Below are 22,420 nucleotides of genomic sequence, written 5' to 3'. Positions count from 1 at the left end.
GCACCCACAAAAATAAAATCAGCTAAAACCCTAATGAAGACAATTTAGCTGTTGAAACGTTGGTAAAATAAATTATTACACCGGAGCAACTAAAGTGTGCTACTTTTCCTTTTCTTTTCTTAACCCCACACATACACTGCCGCTCCCACTCCCACTCCCACTCCCACCCACCCACACACAAATATAGACATATACCAACACACTCACCATTGTCCATGTACCGCACTGTTGAGTTTTTTGAAAAACTGGGGTCAAAGTTGGCCATGAGGGGGGCGATGTACTGTGTGGCTGTCAGCATGCGATGCGTGATCTCCCCCGTGAAGATGAACCCTTAGAAAGATCAAAAGTTCAAACATCAGAGGCACTGGGAGAAAGTCTTAACTTTCTACATTGTTGTGTCTGGCACCCCAACAAGATGATAAATAAAACAGGAAAACAGGACCCAAAAGTTCAAACGTCAAGAGACTGGAAGAAGCACGCCTGCACGAAAGTCTTACATCATTCTACATTGTTATGTCTGGCACCCCAATGAGATGATAAACAAACCAACAGGACCCGGGGAAGTGATATACGGCCATTTCCTTGTACCACAGAAACCCAGCCATTCTTCACTCTGAAGGGCAGGCGAGGAATCGGAAACGTTATTGGGACTTGATTGTTCAGACGAGAGTTTAGAAAGGACACTTTGGGGACTTTAAAGGCTCAGAGCAGTCACAAATATGATTTTACCTGTGTTTTAAATACAGTGCCTTCAGTAAGTATTCATACCCCTTGACTTTTCAAAATGTTGTGTTACAGCCTGAATTTAAACAGATTCAATTGAGATGTGTCACTGGCCTACACACAACACCCAATACTGCCAAAGTGGAATTATGTTTTTAGAAAATGTACACCTTAATAAAAAATGACAAGCTGAAATGTCTTGAGTCAGTAAGTATTCAACCACGTTATGGAAAGCCTAAATACAGTGCCTTGCGAAAGTATTCGGCCCCCTTGAACTTTGCGACCTTTTGCCACATTTCAGGCTTCAAACATAAAGATATAAAACTATTTTTTTGTGAAGAATCAACAACAAGTGGGACACAATCGTGAAGTCGTGAAGAACAAATCAAAAACTGAAAATACTTTGTAGCGCCACCTTTTGCTGCGATTACAGCTGTAAGTCGCTTGGGGTATGTCTCTGTCAGTCTCTCGATGTGCAAAACTGATATTTTGTCCCATTCTGTCCCAAAACTGATATATTTGTCCCATTTTGTCCCATTTTGTCCCATTCCCAAATCTCGTCCCAGTCTCAGGTCATTTGCAGACTCCATCAGGTTTTCTTCCAGAATGGTCCTGTATTTGGCTCCATCCATCTTCCTATCAATTTTAACCATCTTCCCTGTCCCTGCTGAAGAAAAGCAGGCCCAAACCATGATGCTGCCACCACCATGTTTGACAGTGGGGATGGTGTGTTCAGGGTGATGAGCTGTGTTGCTTTTACGCCAAACATAACATTTTGCATTGTTGCCAAAAAGTTCAATTTTGGTTTCATCTGACCAGAGCACCTTCTTCCACATGTTTGATGTGTCTCCCAGGTGGCTTGTGGCAAACTTTAAACGACACTTTTTATGGATATCTTTAAGAAATGGCTTTCTTCTTGCCACTCTTCCATAAAGGCCAGATTTGTGCAATATACGGCTGATTGTTGTCCTATGGACAGAGTCTCCCACCTCAGCTGTAGATCTCTGCAGTTCATCCAGAGTGATCATGGGCCTCTTGGCTGCATCTCTGATCAGTCTTCTCCTTGTATGAGCTGAAAGTTTAGAGGGACGACCAGGTCTTGGTAGATTTGCAGTGGTCTGATACTCCTTCCATTTCAATATTGCACAGTGCTCCTTGGGATGTTTAAAGCTTGGGAAATCTTTTTGTATCCAAATCCGGCCTTAAACTTCTTCACAACAGTATCTCGGACCTGCCTGGTGTGTTCCTTGTTCTTCATGATGCTCTCTGCGCTTTTAACGGACCTCTGAGACTATCACAGTGCAGGTGCATTTATACGGAGACTTGATTACACACAGGTGGATTGTATTTATCATCATTTGTCATTTAGGTCAACATTGGATCATTCAGAGATCCTCACTGAACTTCTGGAGAGAGTTTGCTGCACTGAAAGTAAAGGGGCTGAATAATTTTGCACGCCCAATTTTTCAGTTTTTGATTTGTTAAAAAAGTTTGAAATATCCAATAAATGTCGTTCCACTTCATGATTGTGTCCCACTTGTTGTTGATTCTTCACAAAAAACAAAGTTTCATATCTTTATGTTTGAAGCCTGAAATGTGGCAAAAGGTCGCAAAGTCTTAACAAGTCACATAATAAGTTGCATGGATTCAGTCATCTCTGTACCCCACACACCCAGTTATCTGTAAGGTCCCTCGGTCGAGCAGTGAATTTCAAACTCAGATTCAACCACAAAGACCAGGGAGGTTTTCCAATGCCTCGCAAAGAAGGGCACCTATTGGTAGATGGGTAAAACAAAGTAAACATTGAATATCCCTTTGAGCATGGTGAAGTTATTAATTACACTTTGAATGGTGTATCAATAAACCCAGTCACTACAAATATACAGGCGTCCTTCCAAACTCAGTTGCCAGAGAGGAAGGTAACCCTTCTGGGATTTCACCATGAGGCCGAGTTTAATGACTATAATAGGAGAAACTGAGTATGAATCAACAACAATGTCACTCCCCAATACTAATCTAAATGACAGAAGCTTGTATAGAATAAAAATATTCCAAAACAAAAATCCTGTTTGCAATAAGGCACTAATGTAAAACTGCAAAAAACATGGCAAAGAAATGTACTTCATGTCTTGGATGAAAAGCGTTATGTTTGGGGCAAATCCAACACAACACATCAAATCAAATGTATTTATAAAGCCCTTCTTACATCAGCTGAGTACATCACATCACTGAGTACCACTCTTCATATTTTCAAGCATGGTGGCTGCATCATGTTATGGCTATGCTTGTCATCGGACTAGGGAGTTTCTAGGTTAAAAAGAAACAGAATAAAGCAAAGCATGGGTAAAATACTAGAGGAAGACATGGTTCAGTCTGCTTTCCAACAGACAGTGGGAAACAAATTCACCATTCAGCAGGTTAATAGCCTAAAACACAAGGCCAAATATATACTGGAGTTGCTTATCAAGTCGACATTGAATGTTCCTGAGTGGCCTAGTTACAGTTTTGACTTAAATCGGCTTAAAAATGTTCAAATATTGTACAACCCAGGTGTGAAAAGTTCTTAGACTAAGCTAGAAAGACTTTAATAGCTGCCAAAGGTGACTCTAACATGTATTGACTCATGGGGTTGAATATGTATGTAATCAAGAAACAGTTGAAGTCGGAAGTTTACATACACCTTAGCCAAATACATTTAAACTCAGTTTTTCATCATTCCTGACATTTAATCCTAATAAAAATTCCCTGTATTAGGTCAGCTAGGATCACCACATTATTTTAAGAATGTGAAACGTCAGAATAATAGAAGAGAGAATTATTTATTTCAGCTTTTATTTCTTTCATCACATTCCCAGCAGTTCAGAAGTTTACATAAACTCAATTAGTATTTGGTAGCATTACCTTTAAAATTGTTTAACTTGGGTCAATCCTTTTGGGTAGCCTTCCACAAGCTTCCCACGATAAGTTGGGTGAATTTTGGCCCATTCCCTGTGACAGAGCTGGTGTAACTGAGTCAGGTTTGTAAGCCTCCTTGATTGCAAATGCTTTTTCAGTTCTGCCCACAAATGTTCTATAGGATTGAGGTCAGGGCTGTGTGATGGCCACTCCAAAACATTGACTTTGTTGTCCTTAAGACATTTTGCCACAACTTTGGAAGTATGCTTGGGGTCATTGTCCATTTGCGACCAAACTTTAATTTCCTGATTGATGTCTTGAGATGTTGCTTCAATATGTCCACATCATTTTCCTTTCCTCTCGATTCTATCTATTTTGTGATGTGCACAAAATGGCAGCAAAGCACCCCCACAACATGATGCTGCCACCGCCGTGCTTCACGGTTGGGATGGTGTTCTTCGGCTTGCAAGCCTCCCCCTTTTTCCTCCAAACATAACAATGGTCATTATGGCCAAACAGTTCTATTTATATTTCATCAGACCAGGGGACATTTCTCCAAAAAGTACGATCTTTGTCCCCATGTGCAGTTGCAAACCGTAGCCTGGCTTTTTTTATGGCAGTTTTGGAGCAGTGGCTTCTTTCATGCTGAGCGGCCTTTCAGGTTATGTCAATATAGGACTCGTTTTACTGTGGATATAGATACTTTTGTACCTGTTTCCTCCAGCATCTCCACAAGGTCCTTTGCTGTTGTTCTGGGATTGATTTGCACTTTTCGCACCAAAGTACGTTCGTCTCTAGAAGACAGAATGTGTCTCCTTCCTGAGCGGTATGACGGCTGTGTGGTCCCATGCTGTTTATACTTGCATACTATTGTTTGTACAGATGAACGTGGTACCTTCAGCCATTTGGAAATTGCTCCCAAGGATGAACCAGACTTGTATAGGTCTGAGGTCTGGTCTTGGCTGATTTATTTTGATTTTCCCATGATGTCAAGCAAAGAGGCACTGAGTTTGATGGTAGGCCTTGAAATACATCCACAGGTACACCTCCAATTGACTCAAATTATGTCAATTAGCCTATCAGAAACTTCTAAAGCCATGACATCCTTTTCTGGAATTTTCCAAGCTGTTTAAAGGCACAGTTAACTTAGTGTATTGTAAACTTCTGACCCACTGGAATTGTGATACAGTGAATTTTAATTGAAATAATCTGTCTGTAAACAATTGTTGTACATGACACAGGTCATTTTCCAAAGTATGTCCTAACAAACTTGCCAAAACTATAGTTTGTTAACAAGAAATGTGTGGAATGGTTGAAAAATTATTTTTAATGACTCCAACCTAAGATCTTCCTTGATCTTGTCACCTGACCAAACTGAGCAATCGGGGGAGAAGGGCCTTGGTCAGGGAGGTGACCAAGAACCCAATGATCACAATGACAGAGCTCCAAAGTTCCTCTGTGGAGATGGGAGAACCTTCCAGAAGGACAACCATCTCTGCAGCACTCCAATGATCAGGCCTTTATAGTAGAGTTGGCCAGACAGAAGCCACTCATCATTAAAAAGCACAACAGCCCGCTTGGAGTTTGCCAAAAGGCACCTAAAGACTCTGACCATGACAAACAAGATTTTCTGGTCTGATGAAACCAATATTAAACTATTTGGCCTGAACACCAAGCGTCAAGTCTGGAGGAAACCTAGCACCATCCCTACGGTGAAGCATGGTGGTGACAGCATCATGCCGGGGGGATGTTTTTCAGCGGCAGGGACTGGGCGGCAAGTCAGGATCGAGGGAAAGATGAACAGAGCAATATATAGAGAGATCCTTGACGAAAACCTGCTCCAGAGCACTCAGACCTCAGACTGGGGCGAAGGGTCACCTTTCAACAGGACAATGACCCTCAGCACATAGCCAAGACAACACAGGAGTGGTTTCGGGACAATGTTCTTGAGTGGTCCAGCCAGAGCCCGAACTTGAACCCAATCGAACATCTCTGGAGAGACCTGAAAATACAGTGGGGAGAACAAGTATTTGACACACTGCCGATGTTGCAGGTTTTCCTACTTACAAAGCATGTAGAGGTCTGTAATTTTTATCCTAGGTACACTTCAACTGTGAGACACGGAATCTAAAACAAAAATTCAGAAAATCACATTGTATGATTTTTAAGTAATTCATTTGCATTTTATTGCATGGCATAAGTATTTGATCACCTACCAACCAGTAAGAATTCTGGTTCTCACAGACCTGTTTTCTTTAAGAAGCCCTCCTGTTCTCCACTCATTACCTGTATTAACTGCACCTGTTTGAACTCGTTACCTGTATAAAAGACACCTGTCCACACACTCAATCTAACAGACTACAACCGCTCCACAATGGCCAAGACCAGAGAGCTGTGTAAGGACATAAGGGTTCAATTGTAGACCTGCACGAGGCTGGGATGGGCTACAGGACAATAGGCAAGCAGCTTGGTGAGAAGGCAACAACTGTTGGCGCAATTATTAGAAAATGGAAGAAGTTCAAGATGACGGTCAATCACCCTCAGTCTGGGGTTCCATGCAAGATCTCACCTTATGGGGCATCAATGATCATGAGGAAGGTGAGGGATCAGCCCAGAACTACACGGCAGGACCTGGTCAATGACCTGAAGAGAGCTGGGACCACAGTCTCAAAGAAAACCATTAGTAACACACTACGCCGTCATGGATTAAAATCCTGCAGCGCACGCAAGGTCCCCCTGCTCAAGCCAGCGCATGTCCAGGCCCGTCTGAAGTTTGCCAATGACCATCTGGATGATTCAGAGGAGGAATGGGAGAAGGTCATGTGGTCTGATGAGGCAAAAATAGAGCTTTTTGGTCTAAACTCCACTCGCCATGTTTGGAGGAAGAAGAAGGATCAGTACAACCCCAAGAACACCATCCCAACCTTGAAGCATGGAGGTGGAAACCTCATTCTTTGGGGATGCTTTTCTACAAAGGGGACAGGACGACTGCACCGTATTGAGGGGAGGATGGACGTGGCCATTTATCGCGCGATCTTGGCCAACAACCTCCTTCCCTCAGTAAAAGCATTGAAGATTGGTCGTGGCTGGGTCTTCCAGCATGACAATGACCCAAAACACACAGCCAGGGCAACTAAGGAGTGGCTCCGTAAGAAGCATCTCAAGGTCCTGGAGTGGCCTAGCCAGTCTCCAGGCCTGAACCCAATAGAAAATCTTTGGAGGGAGCTGAAAGTCCGTATTGCCCAGCGACAGCCCCGAAACCTGAAGGGTCTAGAGAAGGTCTGTATGGAGGAGTGGGCCAAAATCCCTGCTGCAGTGTGTGCAAAACGTATGATCTCTGTAATTGCAAACAAAGGTTTCTGTACCAAATATTAAGTTCTGCTTTTCTGATGTATCAAATACTTACGTCATGCAATAAAATGCTAATTAATTACTTAAAAATCATACAATGTGATTTTCTGGATTTTTTCTGTCTCTCACAGTTGAAGTGTACCTATGATAAAAATTACAGACCTCTACATGCTTTGTAAGTAGGAAAACCTGCAAAATCGGCAGTGTATCATATACTTGTCCTCCCCACTCTAGCTGTGCAGCGACGCTCCCCATCCAACCTGGCAGCGCTTGAGAGGATTTGCAGAGAAGAACGGGAGAAACTCTCCAAATACAGGTGTGCCTAACTTGTAGCGTCATACCTAAGAAGACTTTTCTTCAACAATGTACTGAGTAAAGGGTCTGAAAGCGTATGTAAATACAATGATTAAGTTGTTTATTTTTAATACATTTGCAAAAATATCTAAAAAACAGTTTTGCTTATTATGGGGTATTTGTATGGTACAGTATATTGATGAGGAAAAAAACAATTGAATCAATTTTAGGATTAAGGCAAGCGTTCTGAATACTTTCCGAATGCTCTGTACCAATTGTCAAGGTTTTGTTTTTTATTTCAAAAAGGAATAGATGCTAATTTTCAAATTCATGACCTTTTAGATGTATATTCATGATTTTCACTGTATGTGAATTGTGACGTTTTTAGCTTATTTGAGTAGAAGCTATATATAAGAAAAGCTGGATGTGTTATTTATCTGAAAGCAATCAGATATAGACGTTCATTGTCTTTGTATTATTTACTAAACTAAGGCAAATATGGCTGATATTTTCAGGACCCTGTCTTTCAAAGATAATTTGTAAAAATCCAAATAACTTCACAGATCTTCAACATAAAGGGTTTAAACCCTGTTTCCCATGCTTGTTCAATGAACCATAAACAATTAATGAACATGCACCTGTGGAACGGTCATTAAGACACTAACAGCTTACAGACGGTAGGCAATTAAGGTCACAGTTATGAAAACCTAGGACAATAAAGAGGCCTTTCTACTGACTCTGAAAAACACCAAAAGAAAGATGCCCAGGGTCCCTGCTCATCATTGTGAACGTGCCTTAGGCATGCTGCAAGGAGGCATGGGGACTGTAAATGTGGCCAGGGCAATAAATTGCAATGTCCGTATTGTGAGACGCCTAAGACAGTGCTACAGGGAGACAGGACGGACAGCTGATTGTCCTCGCAGTGGCAGACCACGTGAAACAACACCTGCACAGGATCGGTACATCTGAACATCACACCTGCGGGACAGGTACAGGATGGCAACAACAACTGTTGTAAGGCAGGTCCTCACCAGACATCACCGGCAACAACGTCGCCTATGGGCACAAACCCACCGTCGCTGGATCAGATAGGACTGGCAAAAAGTGCTCTTCACTGACGAGTCGCGGTTTTGTATCACCATGAGGGATGGTCGCGTTTATCGTCGAAGGAATGAACGTTACACCGAGGCCTTTACTCTGGATCCGGATCGATTTGGAGGTGGAGGGTCCGTCCTGGTCTGTGGCGGTGTGTCACAGCATCATTTGACTGAGCTTGTTGTCATTGCAGGCAATCTCAACGCTGTGCATTACAGGGAAGACATCCTCCCGCATGTGGTACCCTTCCTGCAGGCTCATCCTGACAAGACCCTATAGCATGACAATGCCACCAGCCATACTGCTCGTTCTGTGCGTGATTTCCTGCAAGACAGGAATGTCAGTGTTCTGTCATGGCTAGTGAAGAGCCCGGATCTCAATCCCATTGAGCACGTCTGGGATCGGAAGGTGAGGGCTAGGGCCATTCCCCCCATGTCCGGGAACTTGCAGGTGCCTTGGTGGAAGAGTGGGGTAACATCTCAGAGCAAGAACTGGCAAATCTGGTGCAGTCCACGAGGAGGAGATGCACTGCAGTACTTAATGAAGCTGGTGGCCACACCAGATACTGACTGTTACTTTTGATTTTGACCCCCCCTTTGTTCAGGGACACATTATTCAATTTCTGTTTGTCACATGTCTGTGGAACTTGTTCAGTTTATCTCTGTTTTTGAATCTTAAGTTCATACAAATATTTACACATGTTAAGTTTGCGGAAAATAAACACAGTTGACAGTGAGAGGACGTTTCTTTATTTGCTGAGTTTACATTGTAGAAGAATAGTGAAGACATCAAAACTATGAAATAACACACATGGAATCATCTGGTAACCAAAAAAGTGTTCTTTTTTTCTCTCAACCTTCTTCACCTGGATTGCTTTTCCAATAGTCTTTAAGGAGTTCCCACATAAAAAAAAGAAAGTATTTGTCAGGGTTTGTAATGAATTTATTTGCAAATTATGGTGGAAAATAAGTATTTGATCAATAACAGAAGTTTATCTCAATACTTTGTTATATACCCTTTGTTGGCAATGACAGAGTTCAAACGTTTTCTGTAAGTCTTCACAAGGTTTTCACACACTGTTGCTGGTATTTTGGCCCATTCCTCCATGCAGATCTCCTCTAGAGCAGTGATGTTTGGGGATGTTGCTGGGCAACACGGACTTTCAACTCCCTCCAAAGATTTTCTATGGGGTTGAGATCTGTAGACTGGCTAGGCCAATCCAGGACCTTGAAATGCTTCTTACGAAGCCACTCCTTCGTTGCCCAGGCGGTGTGTTTGGGATCTTTGCCATGCTGAAAGACCCAGCCACGTTTCGTCTTCAATGCCCTTGCTGATGGAAGGAGGTTTTCACTCAAAATCTCACGATACATGGCCCCATTCATTCTTTCCTTTACACGGATCAGTCGTCCTGGGCCCTTTGCAGAAAAACAGTCCCAAAGCATGATGTTTCCACCCCCATGCTTCACAGTAGGTATGGTGTTCTTTGGATGCAACTCAGCATTCTTTGTCCTCCAAACACAACGAGTTGAGTTTTTACCAAAAAGTTATATTTTGGTTTCATCTGAACATATGACATTCTCCCAATCTTCTTCTGGATCATCCAAATGCTCTCTCGCAAACTTCAGACGGGCCTGGACATGTACTGGCTTAAGCAGGGGGACACGTCTGGCACTGCAGGATTTGAGTCCCTGGCAGCGTAGTGTGTTACTAATGGTAGGCTTTGTTACTTTGGTCCCAGCTCTCTGCAGGTCATTCACTAGGTCCCCCCGTGTGGTTCTGGGATTTTTGACGAGTGGAGGACAGTAACGAGTGGAGGACAGTAACGAGTGGAGGACAGAGGAGCCTCTTAAAGAAGAAGTTACAGGTCTGTGAGAGCCAGAAATCTTGCTTGTTTGTAGGTGACCAAATACTTATTTTCCACCATAATTTGCAAATAAATTCATAAAAAATCCTACAATGTGATTTTCTGGATTTTTTTCTTCTCATTTTGTCTGTCATAGTTGAAGTGTACCTATGATGAAAATTACAGGCCTCTCTCATCTTTTTAAGTGGGAGAACTTGCACAATTGGTGGCTGACTAAATACTTTTTTGCCCCACTGCATGCTTAGCACTTGTTGGCTTCTTTTCCATCACTTTGCGGTCCAACTCATCCCAAACCATCTCAATTGGGTTGAGGTCGGGTGATTGTGGAGGCCAGAACATTTGAAGCTGGTTGAGAGAATGCCAAGAGTGTGCAAAGCTGTCATCAAGGCAAAGGGTGGCTATTTTGAAGAATATGAAATACAATTTGATTTGTTTAACACTTTTTTTGTTTACTACATGATTCCATGTGTGTTATTTCATAGTTTTGATGTCTTCATTGTTATTCTACAATGTAGACAATTGTAAAACTAAAGAAAAACCCTTGAATGAGTAGGTGTGTCAACTTTTGACTGGTACTGTATGTTTCTAACTTTGGAATATGGCCAACTTTTGCAGCTGTAGCATCTTTTTGACAGTAATATCAAATCTAATTTTATTGGTCACATACACATGATTAGCAGATGTTTTTCCGAGTGTAGCGAAATGCTTGTGCTTCTAGTTCTGACAGTGCAGCAATTACTAACAATTCCACAACAACTACCTAATAGACACAAATCTAAGTAAAGAAATGGAATAAGAATACATACATATAAATATATGGATGAGCATTGACAGACAAGATGCAATAAATTGTATAAAATACAGCATATACATATGAGTTGATTAATGCAAGAAATGTGAACATTATTAAAGTGACGAGTGATCCATTTAGTGGCCAATGATTTCAAGTCTGTATGAGACATCAGCCTCTCTGTGTTAGTGATTGCTGTTTAACAGTCGGATTGCCTTGATATAGAAGCTGTTTTTCAGTCTCTCGGACCCAGCTTCGATGCACATGTACTGACCTCACCTCCTGGATGGTAGCGGGGTGAACAGGTAGTGGCTCGGATGGTTGTTGTCCTTGATGATCTTTATGGCCTTCCTGTGACATCGGGTTTTGTAGGTGTCCTGGTGGGCAGTTAGTTTGCACCTGGTAATGCGTTGTGTAGACCACACCACCCTCTGGAGAGCCTTGCAGTTGTGGGAGGTGCAGTTGCTGTACCAGGAGGTGATACAGCCCAACAGGATGCTCTCAATTGTACATCTGTCAAAGTTTGTGAGGGTTTTAGGTGACAAGCAATATTTCTTCAGCCTCCTGAGGTTGAAGTGGTGCTGTTGCGCCTTCTTTACCGCACTGTCTGTGTGGGTGGACCATTTCAGTTTGTCTGTGATGTGTACGCCCGAGGAACTTAAAACTTTCCACCTTTTCCACTGCTTTCCCGTCGATGTGGATATTGGGGTGCTCCCTCTTCTGTTTCCTGAAGTCCACTATCATCTCCTTTGTTTTGTTGACATTGAGTGAGAAGTTGTTTTCCTGACATCACACTCTGAGTGCCCTCACCTTCTCCCTGTAGGCTATCTCGTAGTTGTTGGTAATCAAGCCTACTACTCTTGTGTCATCTGCAAACTTGATTGAGTTGGAGGCGTGCATGGCCATGCAGTCATGGGTGAACAAGGAGTACAGGAGGGGGCTGAGCACACACCCTTGTGGGGCCCCAGTGTTGAGGATCAATGAAGTGGAGATGTTGTTGACCCATGCTTATCTATAGTCAATGAACAGCGTTCTTACATAGGTATTCCTCTTGTCCAGATGGGATAGGGCAGTGTGCAGTGTGATGGCAATTGCAGCATCTGTGGACCTAAATTTGGGCGGTAAGCAAATTAAAGTGGGTCTAGGGTTACTGGTAAGGTGGAGGTGTTCCTTGACTAGTATCTCAAAGCACTTCATGATAACAGAAGTGAGTGGTACGAGGCAATAGTCATTTAGTTCAGTTACCTTTGCCTCCTTAGGTACAGGAACATCTTGAAGCATGTGGGGACAGCAGACTGGGATAGTGAGAGATTGAATATATCCGTAAACACACCATCCAGCTGGTCTGCACATGCTCTGAGGACGTGCCTAGGGATGCCGTCTGGGCCGGCATCCATGCGAGGGTTAACACGTTTAAATGTCTTACTCTTGTCAGCCCCGGAGAAGGAGAGTCCACAGTCCTTGGTAGCGGGCCATGTTGGTGGCATTGTATTATTCTCAAAACGGGCAAAAAAGGTGTTTTGTTTGTCTGGAAGCAAGGCATCGGTGTCCGTGTTATGGCTGGTTTTCCTTTTGTAGTCCGTAATTGTCTGTAGACCCTGCCACATATGTCTCGTGTCTGAGCCGTTGAATTGCGACTCCACTTTGTCTCTATACTGACATTTTGCTTGTTTGATTGCCTTGCGGAGGGAATAACTACACTGTATTCAGCCATATTCCCTTTCCCTTTCCATGGTTAAATGCGACGGTTCGCGCTTTCAGGTTTGTGCGAATGCCGCCATCTATCCACAGTTTCTTGTTAGGGTAGGTTTTAATTGTCACGGTAGGTGCAACATCTCTTATACACTCCTATGTACAGTACGATGTCAAAAGTAGCATGTTGTTCTGTACAGTGGCTTGCATAGTGACAAATAAAACAATAAGACAGTTTTACCTCAAAAGCCTTTCATTCCAAGAATATAGAAATTATTGAAATTGTCAAATATATCGAAAACCCTCTCATAGTTTCAGAGGAGGAACTGCAGAATGTGAATTAATTAGTAATGGTGCCATAAATCACACATCCCTGTAATTTGGAGGCTTTGGGTCTGTAGCGGCTAACTCAATGGTTACCATTTTCAATCTTAATATTTCATTATGAAAAGCGATTTAGAATTCCATTTATCTGGAACCTACTCTGGAAATGGGATAAGCAGAGCGCTAATAGCTTCTCTTGCTTAAAGTGTACCTTGTAGGAAACAAAACAATTGGGGCCCAATTTGAAGGGTTTAAGAATATATCTGTGTGGCAACAGTCTAGTTTTTCAATACATAATAATGTGATACTGTTGGATGTGTTCGCATAGAAGCATTTACTGCATAGTGAAGAGACGGCTAGTTTGGACAGTTTTAGTAATATAAATTCAGTTTACCTCCTGTTGCTATGGTGATTTGTCTCAGGTAGTGTCCATAGAAGGGGAAGTCAAAGGAGAGAGCCACACGCTAGGAGGAGCATATATCATATCAGACAGCATGTCAGTCATGATGGCAATGTCATGGTGTCAAAGACTGCATGCAGGCCTATGTACAGTATCGTTTCTGTGCTCTTGTGTACGTCTCATTCTCCCACCATTCTAACCACTTTCCATCTGTATGTGTATAGTGTGTGTGTGTGTGTGTGTGTGTGTGTGTGCGCATGCGTGCATGTCTCACCGCTGCCTGCCGGTGTGTGTTGGACAGGATGCCGTGCACTCTGACTTTGCTCTGTTGCACAGCATTTAGGTCTACCCAGAGTTCCTCCATCCGTCTGTCTCCTGGCCCGTAACTCCTCCACCTGTAGTACCTCTGAGAGTCCTCCTGAGAGAGAGGGCGCTGATTAGCACGGAAAGCTTTTCCAGAGTTTCAATGAATTCACTGGTCAATTGCCCAAGGCCTTGATTTGGTAGAAATTGACTTTGACTACATCACCATAATGCATTTATTACACATCTATAAGCATTTCATCAACGTGATAACATGTTCCAACTGCATTATTAAAGGTTAATGAAATATATTCATAGCATATGTATAGCGCACTCATGTTATGCAAAGCTCATATTTAGGTATCTTAAAAACTTCTTAGGGCTGCAATCCCGTTAACGGGATGATATGACAACAGCCAGTGAAAGTGCAGGGCGCCAAATTCAAAACAACAGAAATCTCATAATTACAATTCCTCAAACATACATGCATTTTACACCGTTTTAAAGGTCATCCTGTTGTTAATCCCACCACAGTGTCCGATTTCAAATAGGCTTTACAGCGAAAGCACCACAAACGATTATGTTAGGTCACCACCAAGCCAAAGAAAAACTCAAAAACTCAAAACCATTTTTCTAGCCAAAGAGAGGAGTCACAAAAAATAAATAGAGATAAAATGAATCACTAACCTTTGATGATCATCAGATGACACTCAAAGGACTTCCTGTTACACAATACATGTATGTTTTGTTTGATAAAGTTAAAATCTGTGTCTAGAGAAGCAATGGAACACAGTATGATATCATGTGGCCAGGAAATGGCTCTCTGCCAGTAACCTGACTCATTCAGCTCTTATTCAGGCCCACAACACAGTAGAAGCCTCATTCAAGTTTCTAAAGACGGTTGACATCTAGTGTAAGCCCTAGGAAGTGCAACTTCATTCATATCCCACTGTGATTTCAGTAGAGCCTGGGTTGGAAATCGACCAACCTCAGATTTCTCACTTCCTGTTTGGATTTCTTCTCAGATTTTTGCCTGCCATATGAGTTATGTTATACTCACAGACATCATTCAAAGTGTTTTCTATCCAATACTAATAATAATATGCATATATTAGCAACTGAGACTGAGGAGCAGGCCGTTTACTCTGGGCACCTCTGGGCACCTTTCATCCAAGCTACTCAATACTGCCCCTGCAGCCATAAGATGTTAATAGATGCATCATTACAATGACAGCATAGTGTCATCATTATGGATGTTCTCAAAAGTGTGCTTCTGCTATACCATTGTTAGTGAATATGCAAAAAGGCCAAACGATGACTTGAAAATTATGCTGATATACAGTGCATTCGGTAATTTTCCTGTTGGAAGGTGAACCTTCACCCCAGTCTGAGAGACAGGATTGAGGTAAAGATGAACCTAGCAAAGTACAGAGAGATCCTTGATCAGAACATGCTCCAGAGCGCTCAGGACCTCAGACTGGGGCAAAGGTTCACGTTCCAACAGGACAACGACCCTAAGCACACAGCTAAGACAACACAGGAGTGGCTTCTGGACAAGTCTCTGGATGTCCTTGAGTGGTCCAGCCAGAGCCTGGACTTGAACCCGATAGAAACACCTCTGGAGAGCCCTGAAAAAAGCTTTGCAGTGACGCTCCCCATTCAACCTGACAGAGCTTGAGAAGATCTGCAGAGAATGGGAGAAGCTCCGCAAATGCAGGTGTGCCAAGTTTGTAGCGTCATAATGCTGTTATCGCTTCCAAAGGTGCTTCAAAGTACTGAGTAAAGGGTCTGAATGCTTAAGTAAATGTAATATTTCTGGGTTTAAAAAAATACTTCTACATTTCTAAACATTTCTAAAAACCTGTGTTTTCTTTGTCATTATGGGGTAATGTGTGTTGATGATGAAAAAAACAAATACATTTTAGACTAAGTGTGTAACTTAACAAAATGTGGACAAAGTCAAGGGGTTTGAATAGATTCCGAAGGCACTGTATATTGTCCTGTATAAAACAGGATCAAATTAAGACACAGAAATCAGTTGCTTTCGTTTTGACAGCAGAGGAGTGGTTAAAGGCAACTGCACTTCCTGATTTGGCCTTGTTTTTGATTTGATTCATTAAAACTTCTTATGGATAGGGGGCAGTATTCGGAAGATCGAATGACTGACATGCCCAAAGTAAACTGCCTGTTACTCAGGCCCAGAAGCTAGAATATGCATATATATTTATATATATTATATAATTGATAGTATTGGATATAAATATATATAATTATATAATTGGTAGTATTGGATAGAAAACACAAGTTTCTAAAACTGTTAAAATAATGTCTGTGAGTATAACAGAACTGATATGGCAGGCGAAAACCCGAGGAGAATCCATCCGGAATTTTTTTATTTTGAGTTGACCACCCATTGAAATGCCTGTCTATGGGAAAATCAAAGGAAATCCTCCCAGATTGCAGTTCCTCTGGATTCCACTAGATGTCAACAGTCTTTATAAAGGGTTTCAGGCTTGTTCTTTGAAAAATTAGCTAGAATTTGTAGTTTTTCAAGGTGGCTCTTATTTTGACTGTAGTGTTGTGGCGCACGTGGATGAGTGCGCACTTCGTTATTTATCTCCGGTATTGAACATACAATTCTCCGTCTTAAATTTTATAGTTTATTTACATATTAGGGGATTGATTAGAAACGTTGTTTGACTTGTTTGAACAAAGTTTATTGGTAACTTTTGGGATTCCTTTGTATGCATTTTGAATGAGTGGAAAAGGTGGATTACTGAATCAAGCACGCCAACTAAACTGACTTTTTTGGAATATAAAGAAGAACTTTATCGAACAAAACAACCATTTGTTATGTAGCTGGGACCCTTGCGATTGCAAACAGAAGAAGATCTTCAAAGGTAAGTGATTTATTTTATCGCTATTTCTGGCTTTTGTGATGCCTCTGCTGGTTTGGGAAAGTTTTTAATGCTTTTGTAAGTGGGTCGCTGTCCTCAGATAATCGTACGGTGTGCTTTCGTCGTAAAGCCTTTTTGAAATCTGACAAAGCGGCTGGATTAACAAGAAGTTAAGCTTTTAAATGTATGACATGTATTTTCATGAATGTTTAATATTATGATTTTTGTATTTTGAATTTCGCTCTCTGCAATTTCACTGGATGTTGGCGAGGTGGGTCACTAGTGCCCCACCTAGCCCAAAGAGGTTTTAAAGACATTTTCCAATACTTTGGGAACGTTCGGCTGGATGTGTGAGTGTGTAGTTCATACATGCATAATCTATGTGCAGAATTACTGTCTCATCTCAATTAACTACGAAATCCCTAGTTTGAAAGTAACTTTTCTTGAAGCTGTGCTGCGCCATTTTCCCTACATTTCCCCCCACGTGGGCCAGCCCTCTAGCAATTCGAGTTCTAGACAATGAGCTTCAGCCCCTCGCATTTGAGTGACAGCAATCAAGATGCCTGCCCAGCGTTATCCAATGAGGTTACAGGGCGGGCCCAACAGCTCAGTGGACATAGCAGACAGAGAGCAATAATGTGGTGCACATAACCGCACATATGTGATGTAGTACCCAATGTTCTGGGGGAACACTTTTGGCCTGTGCTTGCGACTTTCAGAACAAAAAAAATGTACCCTTATGATTCAACCCTGTGGGGATCTTAATGCACTATTGACCTAAGTGAGGAGGAGGAAAAGGGCTAGTACAGGCTATACAGTGTATACAAAGTACCTGAGAATCTCTTAGAAATGCTTGCGGCCATGACTGAATTCAGACCTGAGTTGGTTTTGATGTGTGGTTTGATGTGTTTGTTCAATGGTGGGAAGAGTTAGCCAAATTATTTAACTAATTAGCTTCAGCCGGCTGGTGTGCGACCGTTGCAAAGTTGGTTTGACTTTGGATTGCCTATCTCCGTGGCTAGTTAGGGACCATCAGTGAATTACACAATGTAGATGACAATATTTTCTTGTTTTCATCCTTTTAGTTCTCATTAAATGCTTTCAATATTTTATTTTAATTTCTACAATTTATAGTTGGTTTTAGGTTTAAGTCATTGAAGTTTGGAGCTATGTCAATTTTAACATGAAGCTATGCTAATGTCGTACATCAGTACTTCACAGGAGAGGCATTTGTTTTTAATTTGTTTATCAAAATGCGTTTTTGTTTTGCCAGAAATGCCTTCTGGAATATGCAAACTGACATGTACCTTAATAACGAACTTGTACGCCATCTGTAAATACAAATAAAATGGTTAAATTACGAGTCTAGTTGGTTTAGACACGGAAAAAGACAGGAACCTTCCCGCTAGCCATGATTGTCTGAGATAATGGATGGACTGGACATGCCAAGCAATGAGTTCAGATTAGTCTGCCACAAGCATGATTCTGTCTATAACATGAGCTGCTCAGCATGTGTAGATAATCCTTGCTTTTGCCATGGATTACTGCAAAAGTGTTGCTACTGCTCTTAACATTCCTGTCCCGAATTTAGCAGGCACTATCGACAAAGATTAGTGGGAAAAAGTTGTGATGGACTACTTTCTGCACACGGTCAGTGTGAACCGGAGAGACTTGACACAACACGGGCCAAACAAGCTGTACAAACAAAACATAGTTAAAGGGGTTCTAGTCTGCTGTGAAACGTTCATCTATGTATATGGGTAAGAGTTTAGCTACATTTTCAAATATTACACGTTTCTTTTTCATTGCAAATTAAAGCGTACTGTTCGCTAGCTAGCAAACGTTACGTGTGTGATCTATGCAGTAATATTATTTGTATCTCAGAAAGCCATTTGCACTGCTAGTTATAGCCTAATATTAGCTAGCTATCTAAAATTGAACCTAGTTGGTTAACTTTAGCTACCTGCAGATTGATACTACAGCATTTCATGTATGGTGGCTAGCTATGAAAATCAGTTTGTATTGCTATTAGTATGGGTTGGGATTATGGTTCATTGTTTAGCTAGCTAGATAACGTTACATGTCTAAACAAAAGACTACACTTCGCTAGATGATTACTCATCAAGTTAGCCAGGTGTGTCTGGGGATGATTACAGCCATCTATTGTATTTCACAAACATGTGTACACGCCTAGACAATAGTGACCCATCCACTTAGCTAGATGTGGCTGGGGGGTGGTTATAGCATTTCTTTCACATGACCCATCAATTTAGACAAGTGTGTCTGGTAGGGGTGCGCCGACATATCTATATTCGTATCCGTAAATTGACAGTTGAATCGGATTATACTCTTGATCGGGGAAAAAACAAGTGCTTTAATATGCCTAAATAGATGTTGGCAAAACACCTCCCTGCATGTTCTCACTGCAAAAAAAGCTGCAGATTAAGAGCAGTGTGCGGAGGGGTGGGTTTGTATGTGTGTCTGTCCTCAATTTGCAGCAGGCAGACAAGTTTGCTGTCACTCAGTCAGAATGCGCATTAGCGTTTAATCTTTCCCAAACCCTTGCCCCACTTGTTAGATATTATGCTCATTGAATACAAATGTCCTCGCCATGTTGATTTATCATAGTAACAGGCAGCAGCAATCTAAATGATCAGATCGAAAACATGCGAGGAAAAGTGTTTGGATGAAATTATGAAGCGAGTGGGCGGAGAAATACAGCTTCACTCTATCCAATCAGAACAGCAAGTTCAACATACAGCCCGCCCTTCTCTTTAGACAGACAAACTAGCCAGTTGAGTTATTTAGACCACGCATATGAGTGACTCAAAGACAAAATAGTTTGATTTAAAAAACTCTCACAAGTAAGAAACATGCTTGCTGGCACCCCAAAAAACATATTTTTTCTGATCATAGATAATTACAAAAAAATACTCTGATCATAATTGTATCCAGAAAATTGCCCATATCCGTTACGATACTCGTTTGTCGGACTACTCGGCACACCCCTAGTGTCTGGATACGCATCACCTAATAATGATAAAATATTTATACTATATTTTTATCTGGACACTTTATATTTTTAATAGTGCTGCTATGCAAATATACAAGTAACTATTTCACTGTATCGTTTACACCTTCTGCATCCTGTGCACGTGACAGAAAATGATTTTATTTGATATAGTGTGTTTACTAGAGACGTTAATGTGAAGAACAACATAACCTGCACCAAAGTCAGATTAGAATATAGGCCAAGGATTAGATCAGGTCTATTTTTACCTGGAGTTTCTCCTTATTGTAGGCTACTACTTTCAGTCTTGAAATCTTTGGTTCTTTACTACACCACCTTACTCACTCTGTTTAGCACATGTGAATCCTTAAAGAGATTGGGTGGGTTTAAGACTTAAGAGGGTGTGAACGATGCACAATAGTTGTAAACAAAGAAGAGCTCTCCAGTAGGTGTTCCAAAACATTCAAGGGCCATTTGCTCAAAAGTGGGGTTACACGTTCAACTTTCAATGCAGAATTACTTTCCTATTGTTCCTCAACTACAGTGTATGATATACAATTTTGTAGTTCTGAGTCTCTACTTTTATCTAATGTAAAAAGAAAAACACAATTCAATTATTTTGCTGCATAAGACTGAATCGAAGCAGTCGGTCACATATTGTCCCATGTACATTGTGTAATTTACAGATGGTCCCTAGCTAGCCCCATAGGGATATCCAAAGTAACCCAAATTTATCACAGGCATTATAATCGGGTCATGTGCAACTGCACTCTGCATTGATGATTCCTTGTGTGCTGCAAACCATGGGCGTGTGGGCAGGATTGAAACAAACCCAACCTCCATTTACGTTGTGATGCAGTCAAGCATTTCGCAACACCCGCAATAACATCTGCTAAACACGTGTATGTGACCAATAAATTTGATTACCACAAGTCTCACAAAATTCAGTTTTGGACGAGCCTGACTATGACCAAAATTAAACTATTCACAATTTGTCAATTTTGACAGTATAATAAATGTTTGACTCATATACACTGAGCATACCAAATATTAGGAACACCTTCCTAATAGTTAGTGGCAAGTGACATCAATAAGGGACCATAGCTTTCACCTGCACAGTCTGTCATGCAAAGAGCAGGTGTTCTTAATGTTTTGAGTACTCAGTGTATATGCTTTTTTCCGAAGCGAAGTAGTCATTCATGCATACATGCATACACCCACACGAATGGGTGTTCCTGGGTATCAAGTCCATTACCCTGGCATTACAAGTGCCATGCTCTACCAATCTTTGTCAAATCTACTCAAGAAAAGTCTAACTGAAAAATGTCAACAGTAGGATTCTTCGGCGATGTCCTCAACAATTATTTTCTGTGCTAGCTACATCTGGAAAATGTAAATAGAATGTTCATATTTCCTTTAAAGGCACAATGCGGCCATTTTTAGCCCAACATCAAGTCATTACTGGGTAATAATTAGGTACCTTACAGTAATAGATTTCCATTAACTGGGCACAAATAGCTTTTTAGCAAAAAACTTTGTCAAGCAAGGACTGTCTGAGAATGATCTGGGGGGAGGGGGAAAACTAAAACAGTCTCTTATTGGAGTGGTTTGGAACTGTGTTATTGGTCTATTAACAAATTTACCGTATGGTGATGTCACCATGGAAAGCTGAAATTCCCTCGCATGCAAACCTGCGGATTAGAAGGTCCTGTGTAGATTGTATTTTTAACCAGCAACTGTCAGAAAATAACACTGATTTAACACTGATTTAACACTGATAACACAGATTTTTTTCAAAATGTTAGTTTTAGCTGTTGTACAATATGAAAAACACAGGAATTTTTATTTATTTTGACTGTACTGGGCCTTTAATATTGTGTTGTGTCTGTATACTTTTTGATAAGTGAGGCATGTTTATAAATGCTTTATAAATACTTTAATGGGAAAATAGAATTGACAGTACATTGACTGCATAGAAATCATACATAGACTTTTAATGTTGGTGTTATAGATCAGTGGCAAACTGCACAGGTAATTAACCATGAAATGCTTAGTTATAAATGCTTAATGAATGGGAAAATAGATAAGCTTTACTTTGACTGCATATAATTCATAAATAGACCCTTTCTGTGTGCATTATGGACCAGTATGCTCAACCTAATAGGGATGTGGAGGAGGGCTGTTTAATGAGTTGCGAAAGAGCCTTGACCCTCAACTACACGATTTTGATCTGTAAAATTTACCCTGAGGATTCAACACTGTGGGGATCTTCATGCACCATTGACCTCATTGAGAAGAAAAATACCATACTTTAAGTCACGGGCCTATACCGGCCGGTGCGGGAAATGGGGCAAGTACTGGCTATATAGCAGCATCATTTTCAAAATGTGGTTTGGCCTTTAGGCATATTCGCTAACACTGGTATGGCACATTTTAGAGAACAGCCATAATGATCACACTACGCTGTCGTTGTAATGATGTGTCTATTAAGATGCTATAGATATGCTATGGATATATTTCATTAACCTTTAATGTGGTTAGGACCTGTTATAACACGTTCATGAAATACTTATAGATGTGTAATGAAGGTGTTATGGCTATGTAGTCAAATTAAATCATTACCCTTGATTCAATCTAGAGCAGGAGGCTATTCCATTGTATTCTTAATATGTATGGTTGTGGAAGATGGTAGTCCTTATGATGGTAAGATGATAGCTATGATGCTAATTAGTAATAGAGGTTGGAGTTAACTATTGTGCATAGTGACACCAGGGGTCCTTTC

At 41.2% G+C, this 22,420-nt stretch overlaps 1 protein-coding gene across 2 annotated transcripts in view; it reads right to left on the bottom strand.

The window, feature by feature from the left end:
* plxdc1 (plexin domain containing 1) overlaps nucleotides 1-22,420 on the bottom strand; it is a 92,072-nt gene that overhangs the window by 40,414 nt on the left and 29,238 nt on the right. For both annotated transcript variants that reach the window (XM_021565397.3, XM_021565398.3), the window contains exons 3-5: nucleotides 13,703-13,846; nucleotides 13,423-13,492; nucleotides 208-330 (exon numbers count right to left, since the gene is read on the bottom strand). In XM_021565397.3, coding sequence (XP_021421072.3) covers nucleotides 208-330; nucleotides 13,423-13,492; nucleotides 13,703-13,846 — 337 coding nt within the window. The remainder of the gene's footprint in view (nucleotides 1-207; nucleotides 331-13,422; nucleotides 13,493-13,702; nucleotides 13,847-22,420) is intronic.

The sequence above is a fragment of the Oncorhynchus mykiss genome, chromosome 16, assembly GCF_057628025.1.
Source record: "Oncorhynchus mykiss isolate SJ-2025 chromosome 16, ASM5762802v1, whole genome shotgun sequence".
NCBI lineage: Eukaryota > Metazoa > Chordata > Actinopteri > Salmoniformes > Salmonidae > Oncorhynchus > Oncorhynchus mykiss.
Note: the sequence above shows the minus strand (reverse complement) of the source record. Positions and strands in the feature narration are given on the sequence as shown.